Below are 15,624 nucleotides of genomic sequence, written 5' to 3'. Positions count from 1 at the left end.
TTCATATCAAAAAGAGCATGACGGATCTCCTCATTAGTGACCATAGCATCAAGAAGTCAGATATCCGAATTAGTTAGGCGAATGAAAGCCTTTTTAATCGGGAAAGTATCCAAGCGACCTTCCTCCTCTGGTACATGATGGAAAATAAGGTCACCGCTTTCGAACGAAGTCTATCATTGTCTTAACTCCAATTCTCATCGCTATCACGGAGAGCTTAGAGCTTATTCATTTTACGACAGGAAAGAATTGACACACACACATTTTCAACTACAAAGGGAGTGTTCTTGAACATTCTTATGTTGTGTTTATCTCATGCTAGTTTATTAATATGTGCTGTTACAATTCATCTCATGTTAAGAATACTAGTTATCGATTTAGACTAAGCATATCGAGAACTTAAGTATGTTCAACATTTAGGATAGTTTTGCATATCATCTACATGTCATGCATGATAATTAATCTCATATTAGTTTTACATAAGCATAATCTCAATAATAGCATATGCATCATCACCACGTGCATCTTATTATTGGTTTGCATTAGCATTCACCATATTAGCATATATAGCATTCGTGTGGTTCATTTGTATCCATCTAAGTATATTTTAATAATAAGCTTGCATGCATTCGTGTGATTCAATGCATTCATTTGAATACTTATAATTTCCACGTGTTATTCATGATTTGCATTCACATTACAGCATATCATTTGTGTAGTCCATTACATTCATCTTTCCTTTAGCATTTTTTCACGTGTAGTTAATGTTGTTTAAACATACAAGTCAAAAGCTCACCAACACAAGGACATACACGGCAGCAAGTAATCAGATTATAAGGATTCAATATCATTAAATTACTTGTTTAATTTGCACTTGTAGGAACACCAATAACATACCCCATGATGGACGGTTTAGTGGAACACTAGAGACAAATCCCACTCACAAAAACACGGCAGCAAGGGTATTAAAGAATGGCACACTTGTTTGGCAGCATGTTGAAGCACTTGAGAAGATATATCCAGGTAGTATGGTTAATGGAGCATGAAGGGCAACTTGTTGAGCATTAAGGGAACAAAAATAGCTCACCATCCATTCAGCATTTCATGGTAGATTGTGGGCAGCTTAATGGAGATTAATTTTGGCTGGAAATGCATTATAACAACTCCACACCATTAGTCCTTGTTTAATTAATTATATTTCCACTTAATCAAGCATGAGATGAGGACAAATTCAGGCCACTAGCTGCTGCAAATCATATAATTACACTAAGAGAACAACCCATGTGCGTGAGAAAAGGAATGCACTACAAACAACCCATGTGCATGGAATATTGCTTGTCTCCACTTGGTTTTGTCTCCACTACACCTCTCTTGAAGAAAATCCGGCCAAGGCACTTCTCTCCCTACCATTGACCGAATATATGCATAAAATATGCATGAAATTGTGCTCAAATATGTTTGGATTATTAGACAAAGAATGACACATCAACAAAGCACCATTCAGCCAATCATAATGGAACATTCGACCAGAGCACACTACACCAACATTTGACCGACTTCATGCATGAAATTGTGCTCAAATTATGATTAGTGATGAGCCACGTCAACAAGCACCATGAGGCCATGCAAATTGTAACATTCGGCCATGCATATTGTAACCTACGTCCATGCATGCATTTCAAGTCCTATAAATAGATTTCATATTGCATTGTAAACACAACTTTGAATTGAAATTAAAACTTGAGAGTTTTCTCTTATTGAGTCCTTTGTGACTTTTATCGACTTATCAAGTAACTTGTTACTTGTGGCGTCATTCTATCTCACCATGATACTTGTGGTTCCTATCTCTTCATAGATAGTGGGTCAAAGTCCTATTTACCATCCCTTAGAACGATTTGTAAGGTTGGGTCTTTGCTCTTTATAGCATTGGTTCTTCCTTGGTTAATATAAGATACTATCCATTCCTTATTTACCATCTCTTATTGAAGCAATATAAAGTCTGGGTCTTTGTTCTTTAACATTGGTTCTTCTTTGAGTCTTCTTTAAGATACTATCATATTTACCATTCTGTTAATTCATAAACCATTTCATAATCACAACCAAACGTCTTCCGCTACCATCCCCTAAACTGACCATGTACCATCACACTTACCATCTTAAACTATCCTTTTCTTACCATTATCTTATGCAGGTTGTTTTGCTTCCTTCATAGATCCACAATCAATCGTTAAGGTGGAAACACCTTACATCAAGAACACAAGAATGAAATTACTTTGTGTTGAGCCACGTGTCATAAGACGTCTGCTTTCAAAGGAGCTCTTCTTGATCAAGAATCTCCTCTAATTTGGATCGAATTTTGAGCTCGTCATCTTTAAGGTGGATAGAACTAGAAGAAATCCATGTCCTCTTGGATCGCAGAGAGCTGACCTTTGAGCTTCTTTTTCTCTTGGATAATGTAGCCAAAGACGTTCATATTCTAGTCTCTAATGACCTCAGATAGGTTATTGACTTGTAAATATTGTCATTGAACGTCCAATTATTCTAGATAAAAGGGTTAAACTCCTTATGCTTGGTCCAACTGGTAAGGAAACAGAAAGGCTGATTACGAGTTTGGCGAGAGTTATCCAAGGTATGAAGAAGCAGAGGACGATGACCAGATTTGAGATGATTAAGATGATGAATGACATAGGATGGAGCCAAAGCAACCCATAGGTCGTTAGCTACCATGTGATCAAGGCGTTCGAAAATACCACCAAGGGTCCAAGTAAATTTGAGACCTTTGAAATCCATGTCATAAAGCCCATGGCTGTCAAGAAAATCTCAGTAAAACTTACTACCCACCCCTCTTCTAATACCACCTTTTTTCTTATCGACAGAAAGGATGACATTGAAATCACCATCTAGAACCCAGGAGATACCCCTCACAGGCAGACGAGTCATATCCCTCCAGAAAGCCTTGCAATTACTACTATTCAGACTTCCACAAATAATGGTAGTAGAGATAGGAACTGGGAAGGAGGGTGAGCAGCCAACACCTATATCGAGAGAGAGAAATGCTAGAGAAGCCAAATTCCTCCGGAGAAACTCGTCGACTTAACTTTATAGGAATTATCAAAACCCAACTTCCCGATAATTCGATCTGCTTTCTTCCCGCATTATAATTCGATCTGTTTTCTTCCCGCTAATGCGAGGTTCTTGGAGGGTAACCATATTAGGTCTATAATCACGTATATACTCAAAAAAAACTTTAGGAAACTTAATTCCCCCACACCCTTGACAGTTCAAAACAAAAAAGTGAAGTCCATGGAAAACGGAGGGAAGGGAAACAAAAAGAGGCTATTGCCTATCATTGGCTTCACCCACATGCGTATCATTAGATTGTAAAGACCGATCTTGCTCTTGGATCAAATTAGCCAAAACTTCCACAACCTCCTTAATAAGCATTCAATTGTTGGTTTGGTTCTTGGATTTTAGCCCCTTATGACGAACTATGTAAGGAGTGGATCGATTTTTGAAAGGTTATTTTTCTTTCGGTTATCTTGACTATGACTAATGGTGTTGTTAGCATCCCGGTGGCCATCCTTAAAACTAATAACTATGTGAAATTTATGATTTAAATAAGATGGCACATGCCCATCAACGCTAAGAGAGTTATCAAATATCGTATTGGATTTGGAAAAAAATAATCGCCATTCAAACTGACCATAGGAGTAGCCTTGGGACTGGTCAAAGGTAAGGATGCAGTCGGGGAGGAAATCGACTTAGGATCTGAAATACAATGACCATGGGAGCGGGATTACGGGCTGCGTGCTCACTTTTGTCTAAATCGTGAGCCAGTTTATGCACATGGTTATGGGCCACGTTAGTAAGAGGAGGGCTTTGCATATGGACATGTTGCAAGGGAGCACTTTGCATAGAGACACGTTGGTGTCTAACACTTGGGTTTTAGGAGAAGAAATTATGGATTGTTTATGGGAGTTGAGACCTGCCTAATTTAATTGTGATAGCATGGAATTGATTATAGGATTAGAATCTTCACAAAGGGAGTTGGTATCAATTTGGACAACCTTTAAATTAAAAGACCAACTGTTCCGAGGATATGGGGCATGAAGAATCTGACTTGATTATGGGGTCAACGTTCACATTGGAAGTTTTTTTCGATTTGGGATTAACGTTACTCGCTTCCAATAACAGCATCTTGGATTTGGGGCTTCCCTTTTTCGGTCAAATTTTCGGCAAGCGCCTCATATCAGGATCCAAGGTTGCACAGTAAGGTATTGGTTGTATATGATCCAGGATCCTTCTGCCAAAAATTTCTTATAATCTGTATCATTTTGAAATCTGGCCAGGAAATATCCGTTCTCCAAGCCCATAAGCGTGAAGGGTTGTGTTGGTCTCCATAACGCAAAAGTTTTGTTTGTAAGAGCATTGATGCCGATATTATGACCCAAAAGCTTTAGGACAAAAATTCTAGCCATGCTAGCCTCCATCAACTTATAAGCTCGATCAGATAATTGTGTAGAGGGCATACAACACTGCGTGCTAATGATGAGATCCTTATCCATCACATGAAACTTCTCTTTCACTGTCTTAGGTTTATCGGTGATCTTATCATCTCGGTTGGAATTTTTGGCAAGGATCGAAGCATATGAGGGGAAAAAAAACTTCGTTGGGGGTATCAACCACCATCTCTAACTCACCAGTGTCGCATGGGTCCGGTGGACTGGTTTGTATATCCATGTTATCCTCGGTGACACCATAAGAATATTTGGGATTATTCATTGAAAGCCTATGCAAAGTAGTTTTTTTCCAAAAGGATTGTTTTCTTTGTCTACTTGTGGTTTTAGATCTCTATTGTTTTAAAATTTTTATATTTATTTTCTCTATTTTAATTTATTATAGTTTGGCAATCTACATTTATAATGGTATTAGTAAAGTTTAAATTGATTATAGATGTTGGTTTCTACTGTCAAAACTGATGATATGGATTTTTTGTTCGTATTATTATTTAATTGTTAAAAAATAATATTAAAAAACCAAACAGTTTGAAAAAGTGTCAAGGAATAATCACTTAATTTAAGACTAAAAAACCGTGGAAAATGATATCAATAAAAATGTGATAAAACTTATAACATTTTTGGTTTAACACCACCTAAAATATTAACTTTTTTTCATAACATTTTCGGTTGAATAAAAACTGTTACATTCTTAGTAACATTTTTTTTATTGACAATATGAAATAATATGTTTTTTCTTCATATATTTAATTGCGTCCATTTCCCGTTGTTTCTTAGTCTTAAATTAAATAGTTGTACGCCAGAATTTCCCATATTGTTGAGTCCGTCGACTATTAAAAGTTACAAAATGGTCTCCCGACTATTCATATATTCCAAACTCATCCTTATCTGATAAAAAAAATGACGACCTTCTAAGCTGGATGTTAAACTTTCTGATCGAGATATGATAAAATTTAGTCCCAAAATCGTTTGAGTTGTGTATCGTGGATAAAGTCTTCGTTTACATTATGTTTTCGAGTCAATGCTTGAAATATTTGTCATTGAGACAGTTCTTAAAAGCAACCACAGTGCCAATAACATCATTAAAATATGATTTTATCATATACCAATCAGTAGGTTAATGTTCAACTCAAACGATTGTCAATTTTTTTATAGAAAATGATGAGTTTGAAACATATAAATAGTCAGATGACTATTTTATAATTTTTAATAGTTAGAGAACTCAACAAAATAACATTCTATAATCCGGATACGATTTTGTAACTTTTAATAAATGAGGGACCATTTTTAACTTTTAATTATAGTGGGACTCAAAAAAGCAATGTGTTATAGTTGGGAATCATTTGTGTACTTTACCCATAATTAAAATAAAAAATACCAAAAGAATATTTCATTACAAATTAGTTCAACCTGTACTTACTTGGAGAGATATATATGCATTTTTAAAGCAGAAGCCCTCGGTACGCCACAAACTCTCAACACCACTAATAATTCCCACCACTTGTAACAATAATACTAATAATCTTTTCCACCTAGCCGCCGCCGGCGGAGCCGCCGTTTTCTCAGCCTATTTCTAGAAGTAAACGAAGATGGAGCAAAAGATGAGAATGGAGATAGACCAAATGCCTCCACGTGGAGCTCACCATAGGCGAGCCCATTCCGACACAACTTTCCGTTTCGACGATCTTCTCCTCTTCGACCCGTCGGACCTCGATCTTTCATGCCTTGACCTTCCCGATTCCTCCCCCAGTCCCGCTCTTCCACCTGTCGCACCTGTGGCCGCTGAATCCTCTGACGGCTCCTCATCCAACTGCCTTCCATTCCCCACCCAAAATAACCCTAGGCAAATCTCTTCCCACCGCCGTAGCCTTTCCGTTGACTCTGATTTCTTCGACGGGCTCGGGTTGTCTGGTCCCACGATTTCCGGAGGTGCCAGGGGTGAGATATTTGACGGGAAAAGAGATGTGGGAGAGAAGAGGGTTCACCACAGGCATAGTAACTCGATGGACGGTTCGAGTACAACATCGTTTGACGTTGAGTCATTCATGGCCGTTGATGGTGTTAAGAAAGCTATGGCTCCTGATAGACTCGCTGAGCTTGCCCTTATCGATCCCCAAAGAGCTAAAAGGTAGAAATTATATACTATGATTTAAGTTGATTTTTTTGTCTGTTCTTCACCAAAAACAATGTTATGGTGCTAATTAATTTTCTTTAATCATAAATGGGTGGGAAAATGTTCTCTTGTGAAGGGAAATTAGCTGATGCAATAATTTTGCTCAACTAAATTAAGTTTTTTTTTCCTTCTCTCTGTTGTAGGATTCTGGCAAACAGGCAATCGGCTGCGCGTTCAAAGGAGAGGAAGATTAGATACACGAGTGAACTGGAAAAGAAGGTCCAGACTCTTCAGACAGAAGCTTCCAATCTCTCCGCACAGGTCACAATGTTACAGGTAAATGTACTTTTTTTCGGTTTAGCTTTACAGCTTTATCTTTACATCTCATTCATGTGATCCGGTTCTCAACTTTCGTGGTTCATGTTATTAAATGTTCTCTTTTGGTCATGTTATAATATAATACGTCAATCCTTTAATTGTAATTTTTCGATCTCCAAAATCTTAATTATGGCTCTTTGTGATTGTATTTTATATCTTGATTATGGTAGGTTTTTTCTATTGGTTGGGATTGTATGTACATATGATTATATGAATTAGAGGTATGCTTGCATATTCGTTTATAGGTAGGTCATATCAGGTACATGATCATTGCAATAATTTCCGGAGAATTTACCCATTTCATTTTGGACTGTATTTTATTTCTATTTACTAGCATTTCAGAAATCTAGTAGTTTCTGTTCCTTCCTTTGTGGTGGTGGTTGGGCAGAGACACTTAAGCCAATTTGAGTTTGAGACTGTTTTCTACATCCATAGCAGTTCTTCGGTGGATGGATGCATAGAATTTTCTTCATTGGAAGAAGGGCCAACTGTAATTAAGGCTTTTTTGCTTTTGTCTAAGCTAAACAATGTTGGCAGTATATTTAGCCTCGTTACACTTCTTTGAGAAGTTCTACCGTTGTTTTGTGAACTGTATTTTCGACACACCTAATTACCTTGTGTAACGTCAATCATTGGATCAATGTTTGAATGTCGGTAAAAAGACAACACTATGCACTTTATTTAATCATGCCTTTGAATGAAGCAAAGGCACGGTTCACCATTTAGGCATAGCTTTTCAACTGTTCCATATCCATCCTTTTTGGTTCTGCTACCACATTATCAGCCATGCACTAGCAAATAAATTTCCTGTGGTAAAACAAACTTGGCATGACATCTGTTTTTTGCTAACCTGGAAAGCAGTTGTTTTGCATCTTTGAGGTTCAAATATTTGTTTACTGCTCTCATTCTGAAGGAAGGAAAACAATTCTAATATATTTCAACTGTAATGCAGAGAGATACTACTGGGTTGACTAATGAGAATAAGGAATTGAAACTACGACTACAGGCTCTGGAGCAACAAACGCATCTTAGAGATGGTATGCATACTTTTCTTATTTAAATAAATAAACCATAAATATTATAAGTGATTCTTTCTTGTGGATCTTGTGGGTTTCGTAATTTAAGTAAGTAAACCATAAATCTAGAAGTGAGAAAAGGAGTTAGTTAATATGGAATGGAAAAGAGGCACCGCTAACCCGTAAATTTATAGGTGTAAAAGACAGATAGTATTATAGCATGGAAAAGATTGTCATATTTTTGCTTGTATATGGCTTTCAGATGCCTTACAGAAATTGCCATTATTATAAAATTTTCAATGTAACCAATTCCTACTATCTTATAAAACAGGCAGGATAGCAAACAAGTTAGGCTTTGAAGGTACTTATATTTTTGGTGTTTTCTGTTTTCTGTAGCTTTGCATGAAAATTTGAGGGAAGAAGTGCAACGGCTTAGGATACAAGCTGGCCAAGTGTCCACGATGAATGGAAATCCTTTCAATAGAGGAGTGCCTCCTCAGTTTTTACCCCATCAACCTGCTCCACATCCCTTCGGTGTCCTGCAGAGACCGCCGCAACAACAACAGCCGAAACTTTGAACGGACAGCCTCAACCTCGCTTTACCGATTTTAACCAAAGGCCATAGTTTCATGTTGGAAATAAATGCTCTGGAAGCACAAGAAAATTCATTCAACGTAAGCATATTGTAGATAGATTACAGGGTGAAGTTGTGAAGGAGTCTTGCTGGGATCAGTCCCTTCGTATCTGTTTCACATATGGCTTTATCACCATTACAGTAGAGAAATGAACCGAGATGTGTTGTTTAGATAGATTAGGTCCTACTTATATAGTATAAGTGATGGGTGGATGATTTTTATTGTTGTAACAAATCTTTATAATTAGAATAATTAATATTCACTGGAGTTGTTATATTAAACATGTTATGTTAATCTTATTTAATGTATATATCATATCTAAAATTACAGATTACTCAATTGATGAAAATGGTGCAACTGCTGCCACAAGGATTAACCTTGCATGTCGCAACTAATAATGATTCACAGGTTTTCTTGCATGTACAGATTTGAATCTAATACTTATCCATTGTTGTGGATTGTTGTCTGAGTCATTAATAAAAATTAAGGTAAATTACATAAATAGTTACTAATGTTTGAATAAGTTTTTTTTCTCTGATGTTTCAAATGTTATGATTTAATTACTGACGTTATCGATTTTAATTAGTCATTATTGAAGTAATAGAATGTTGATCTAACGCAATGAACTAACTGATCTAGTACCGTTTGGTCACATGAGACAACTATTTTGATTAGTCGTTTGCACCTCTTCAAACAGGATCCCCAATTCCTTAGAAATTTAATTTACCCATTTCAAATTCAAATCCTCATTTGCATTCCTCTTTAGATCAGTTGCAGAGAAAATAATATAGATGAGAGTAAAAGGCTCAATGCATTCAGCGCCCAAATAAATTCCGGTGCTCTACAACATCGAGGAGGAGCCAACAGCCTCGTGATAGTGAAAAAAGAAATTTACTCAAATATCAGTGGCCATGTGTGGTTTATCTAAAAAACTAATGATTTATGGGGTGTAAGTGAGTGTCCATCAGAATTAGTTGATATGGTGTTGATGAATGCTTTAGAATCACAATACTTATATGCCATGTATAACCAAAAAAAAAAAGCGTGGATCGTGAGCTAACCATGGTTACGAATCAGTGGGTCACTTTCAATTCAGCATCAATGAGAAAAAGACAGCAGGTGCCTGTTTATTATCCATAATTCCACATCATATAAACCAATAACCCTAAGCATTTGTCGTCTGAAAAACATTTGTGATCTTTATACAAAGTTGACATTTGTTTTCTTCCTCCTATAATGACCTTTCCCTTTTGACCTTTTATGGCTGATCAATATCCATTCCATCAAAGAGAGAAAGGCAAGCAGCAAACTTCTATGAAGATGCACACCAAGGAATTGATGAATCTTATGAGAAAACAGTGGCTTCTTTCTCATGTTTACATTGAAATAATCATTTCCATTGGATTTGGAGCGACAAAGCTATGGCTGTCAAATCTCACCATAGATCCCAAGGTATCAGCTTGCTAAACTGTCTTTTTATAAACCGGACAGACTCAAGTTCAATTAGGTTAGTTCTTGTATGTAGCCTGAAATATAGGCTCCGGTGATAAAAAATGGAGCCCTTCATGTTGTTGATCATATTACTCCTTTTCATATTTGTATCAACTGCTTTCTGCTTATTTCTCTTATCAACATCACCAAAAGCAATGGAGGATATCCCTGGTAGCTTGGGGTGGCCAGTAATAGGTGAAAGTTTATCATTTCTGTCAGACTTTTCGAGTCCATATGGTATATGCAGTTTATGCACAAGAGACAACAGAGGTAACGAATCAAAACTTATTTTTCATTTGAATAGTATGTGTAAGGTAGTATCTGTTGAAATTCTTTTTACCAATTGACAACGCGCATACACCCTGCAGACATAGCTGCTTTAACCCAAAACCTCATGGTGTGATTTGAGTAACAAATAATGTTTAGATACATGTGCTTATATTTACTGTTTTTTAACAGATATGGGAAAGCGTTCAAGAGCTTTGTTTTGGGGAGATTCACAGTGTTCATGACTGGCAGAGAAGCAAGCAAGATCTTGTTGACAGGCAAAGATGGGATGGTGAGCTTAAACCTTTTCTACACAGGCCAGCAAGTGTTGGGTCCAAACAGTTTGCTCCAAGCCAATGGTGAAGAACACAAGAGGCTTAGACGTTTGATAGCTGAGCCACTCTCCATTGATGGTTTGAAAAAATACTTCCATTTTATCAACAGTCAGGCAACCGAGACACTGGATCGATGGTCCGGTCAAAGAGTATTGGTCCTTGAAGAGGCTTCTTCGGTTGAGTATTGTAAACAAGCAATTCGTTTTTATGTCGATTTTCAATATATAAATATTTGAATTGTTTCCTCTTTGGTTTTCAGTTCACTCTCAAAGTGATTGGCAACATGATAATGAGCCTTGAACCCAGTGGTGAAGAGCAGGAAAAGTTTAGATCTAATTTCAAACTCATTTCTTCTTCATTTTCTTCCTTGCCTTTCAAGATCCCAGGAACTGCTTTTTATAATGGTATGAAGGTAAGTTTTGCTAAGCCATGGTTATGTTGTCTGTGTTATTCGGGCTAAAGTTTTCGGATATGCGTATGCATCCATTAAGGTAAAGTTTCACTCCGTATCTATGTCCGGCTATGTGTCGGTCCGTCGAAGTTGGGATCTTTAGGGAAAAAATGAATAGTCTGTTATATGTAACGCATGACTTGGAGTACCATACTCCATGTTGAAGTCCTAATATGTAGAGATTTTAGTGAAAAATGAAGAGTTTGAGTAATATAGCGTAACGAAAGATGAGCTTCATAATACGTTTTCTGTTTTTCCAGGCCCGGAATAGTATGTTTGCCATGCTAGACTCAATCATAGCAAAGAGGAGAAATGGGGAAGTGATCCAACAAGATTTCCTGGAATCCCTAATAATTAAACATAGCAAGGGGAAAACTACATTTGATGGTGAAAATAAACTCACTGATCAACAGATGAAGGACAATATCCTGACTCTGCTCGTTGCTGGTCACGACACGACGACTGCAGCTCTTACATGGCTCATCAAGTTCCTTGGAGAAAACCCTGAAGTTTTGGAAGAGCTTAGAGTAAAACGTTTACTCGATCTTGTCCGAGCTAAATTCTAATTTTCTTTCCGCTTCAGACACTATAAAAACTCATCCGGGGTGACTTTGCAGGAGGAACACCTGCAGATTCAAGCAAATCGAAAGGACGGAACCGGCCTTACATGGTCTGAAGTTAATAACTTGCCTTACACCATCAAAGTAAGCTTATATACTCGATAAACCAAATTGTTCAAGGCTCACTGTGGACTAATACTTCTCACGCATTAAATCCAGGTACTTAATGAAACTCTCCGAAGGGCCACAATTTTACCTTGGTATTCAAGGAAAGCCGCCCAGGACTTTCAGATTGATGGTATATTAGTATGACTGTTCCAGATGTACATATATTTTCTGATCTTTTCTCGAGAAATGTAGATCGGAAATGACTTTTTTTACTTGATTTTCTAGGGTATAATATCGAGAAGGGTTGGTCGATTAACCTGGACGTCGTTTCGATCCACCATGATCCTGGAACTTTCCCCGACCCTGAAAAGTTTGATCCTTCCAGATTTGATGTAAGATATCAGCAGTGAAATTATTGTTTTCCTGTAGGAGGCATGCACTTGAGTATATCTGTGTATTTCAATTGCAGGCACCTTTAAAGACTTTCAGTTACCTCGGATTCGGCAGCGGACCACGAATGTGCCCAGGAATGAACCTGGCTAAACTCGAAATCTGCATCTTCATCCATCACCTGGTCTGCAGATACAAGTAAGATGATGCAATGCTTAAACTATAAAACTCCAACAATTCAGTTTGATAACTAAATTATAACAATGTAATCTATAGGTGGAGAGCTCTCGAGAAAGATGATTCGGTGCAAGCAACGCTTGTTCGTATGCCGAAGAACAAGTATCCAGTTATGGTCGAACCACTGTGAAACTTCACATACCGAAATCAAGCATGAAGAGGAATAATGGAAAGCATGAGAAAGAAAGCGTATCAGTGCATGAATTGACGTAGAAGAGATAAATCGCACACACAACAAAACATAAAGGATCAAAATGAGAAGAGAATAAAGATTTGTAACAAAATTATCATTCTGCTAAACTATTTTAAAAGTGCAATTTTGTTCAAGTACTTATATATGGTAGTGATATAACAAAGGTTTTTTCCTTTAATAAATAGTTTTGAATGTTTACAACGCAGTATCTATTTATAATCTTTATTAACCATGGATAACATTAGGGATGGCAAACGGGCGGGTCGGGTGCGGATACCCCCTCCTCCATCCCCATACCCATCTAATATTTTTCAATCCATCACCCGCCCACCACCCATGATGGGTACAAAATTTCAAATCCACGCCCGCCCACGCGGGTACATTTTCAAATCCATCCCTACACCCACTACCCACTAGCGACATACCCATCTAGACCCGCCTGAAAGCAAACTAATGGGATGTTGGAGTTGGTTCCCAGACAGTTCGTGATGGGATAGCAACGCATGCTTCAATTTGTCAGAGGTGTGGCTCTACGAATGTTATGGAGACAAATTGTAGGGAGCATGTAGTCGCAGAGCTGGATTGTTGAGTTGCTTTCGATGTTAATGCTCATAGTGCGCCTAATATGGGTTTTGAGGGGCTAAAGAACATGTAAACTTCTGCTTTTGATGTTAATGCATATAGTACGGCTAATTTGTGTTTGGATGGACAGCATGGGCTAAAGAACATGGAAAGTGACGTGGTTAGTGGGATTATGAGTTTAATCAAAGAGCCAAATATTTCCCTAATTAAAGACCAGATTAAAGACTAAATATCCTTAATATTTGGTTAAATTATATGTTATATATTATACAATATTAAAATTTATAAATTAGTCTTTAAAATTACACCTAAATTCATAATGGTCCAAAATTTAATAGATATTTAGCTGGGCGGGCGGATGTGGGGCAGGCAGATGCGGGCCGGGCAGATGTAGGGCGAGTAATGTCTCATACCCATTACCCGCCCACCACCCACGATGGGTATCACTTTATAAATCCACACCCGCCCACTACCCGCTAAAATTATACCCATCCCCGCTCCAATTGGAGCGGATGCGGTGCGGAATCCACGAAACTGGACCCGTTTGCCATCCCTAGATAACATACAAACTCGTTTTTAAGATTTTAGTGGCTTAAGGATGAATTTAAAATTAGGCCTCTAATAATAAATATTGCTTCTAATAATAAGTATTAAGAATTAAGTTATTTATAAATTACATTTTCTATTATTTTTAGTAAAATATCTAATAAATACATTAAATTTAATTAAAAATATCAAAAAATTATTTATCAACTTATAAGAGTATTTTTTTAAAATTATATTTAAATTTCATAATTATGGGCCTGGCCCATACCCAAATACGACCCTGAGAATGCATACACCTTACAAATATAACTATTTAAACTCAAGATTTCAAGGAATAACAAAATTCTTTAAGTTCATATATAACAAAGTTTGTTGGCAAATAAGAAAATTCTCCTGCTAATGTTATAGTTAAAACAACACTTGCATGAATGAAGTTACCTCAATAGTTAAAGGGACGATTGTTATTTCTACAGGTCCCAAGTTCAAATATCAGAGATTGTAAGGTTATGAGTTTTCATCGTCAAATTATTGAGAATTTTTAGAACAAATATTACTTTATAATCACAATACTTGAAATTCTTCCAAAGGGATAAAAAGGGCGTATTATTGGAATAAGATAAAACATTTTCCCTAGAAAACGAATGTTTCGGAATTGAGTAGTATTTTAAAATTTTAATTTGCTGATTGAAGTATATTTTTTTAATCTATAACATAATATTTTATTAAAAATAGTATTTTAAATTTATTTTAAAAAATAAGTGTTCAGACAATTTTTTTCATATTCCTACTGATCATTATGTTTCTGTCTTCAAATTTATTTGTATATCCCATTTTAAATATTTCTTGGCTAAATTTCAAAATGATGAAGACTACGGAAAGGTCTTTGCTCAGGGTATTTGGATAATCTATGGTCAGTATTTAATGGTTTAACCATGGACGATGGACTTCTGAACATCAGAGCCATATCCTACATCAGTGATCGCCTGGACACACTTTCCTTGCCTATCGAAATATATTTACAAGAAGAAAATATTGTATGGTATAGACAATTTGGTCGGAAAGGTGGTCAAGTTTGACTTCTATAATGCCACTAACAATAGGAGAAGATTTGCTAGAATCAACGTTTATGTCGACCTAAAGAAACCCGTAGTTTCTCGAGTGGTGGGTAAAAAATAAATCCAAGTTGTCGAGTATGACAATCTCCCTCTTGTTTGCTTATTGTACGGTAGATTCGGCCACCTAAAAGATGAATGTCCTCATGGTTCACAACAACTGGAGGATAATATCCCTATTCCGATTCCAAGTACTCCCCCGTATCAACATCAAGTGGGTTTACGAATAAGGATATGGTCTCGACTGATGTTATTGCTCTTATCATTACAACTACGCCAAAAACGAACAGTATGGTCCCTGGATGAATGTTGAGAAGCGTTGTCGTTGAACCCAAACGAATAGTGCTAAAAAATCAAAGTTATCCAAGGAAACTAAGGAATCAGAATCAAGATATGGGGCTTTGATATATACACCTAGAGGTGCACAAAAAATCCGAATATCCGATTTTGTACAAAAAATATCCGAAACCGAATTTGAGAAAAACCGTTTTTTTAAACCGGATCGATATTTTAAAATCAGATAGTATAACCGGTTTGAAAAAAAAACGGTTTTTTATCCGAAAAAAATCCGGTATGGGATTTAAAAACTAGCCGTTAATATAACCGGTTTGGGAAAAATTGGACGACCGGTTTTTTTACCGGATTAAAAACCGGTTTTTTTTCAAACCGAAACCGGTTACCCCATCCGGCCTTCCA

The 15,624-nt window shown here is 36.9% G+C and overlaps 1 protein-coding gene and 1 pseudogene across 1 annotated transcript; both read left to right on the top strand.

Moving 5' to 3' along the window:
* Nucleotides 1-5,986: 5,986 nt before the first annotated feature.
* On the top strand, nucleotides 5,987-8,826 carry LOC120152658 (transcription factor VIP1-like). Its single transcript, XM_039164844.1, has 4 exons — nucleotides 5,987-6,642; nucleotides 6,831-6,963; nucleotides 7,958-8,042; nucleotides 8,418-8,826. The coding sequence occupies exons 1-4, from the start codon at nucleotides 6,104-6,106 to the stop codon at nucleotides 8,597-8,599; spliced, it is 939 nt and encodes a 312-aa protein (XP_039020775.1). The 5' UTR covers nucleotides 5,987-6,103; the 3' UTR covers nucleotides 8,600-8,826.
* Nucleotides 8,827-9,860: 1,034 nt separating this feature from the next.
* Nucleotides 9,861-12,753, top strand: LOC120152659 (annotated as a pseudogene).
* The last annotated feature ends 2,871 nt before the right edge of the window (nucleotides 12,754-15,624 follow it).

The sequence above is a fragment of the Hibiscus syriacus genome, unplaced genomic scaffold, assembly GCF_006381635.1.
Source record: "Hibiscus syriacus cultivar Baekdansim isolate YM2019G1 unplaced genomic scaffold, ASM638163v2 tig00111095_pilon, whole genome shotgun sequence".
NCBI lineage: Eukaryota > Viridiplantae > Streptophyta > Magnoliopsida > Malvales > Malvaceae > Hibiscus > Hibiscus syriacus.
This window is presented reverse-complemented; position numbering and strand designations above follow the sequence as displayed.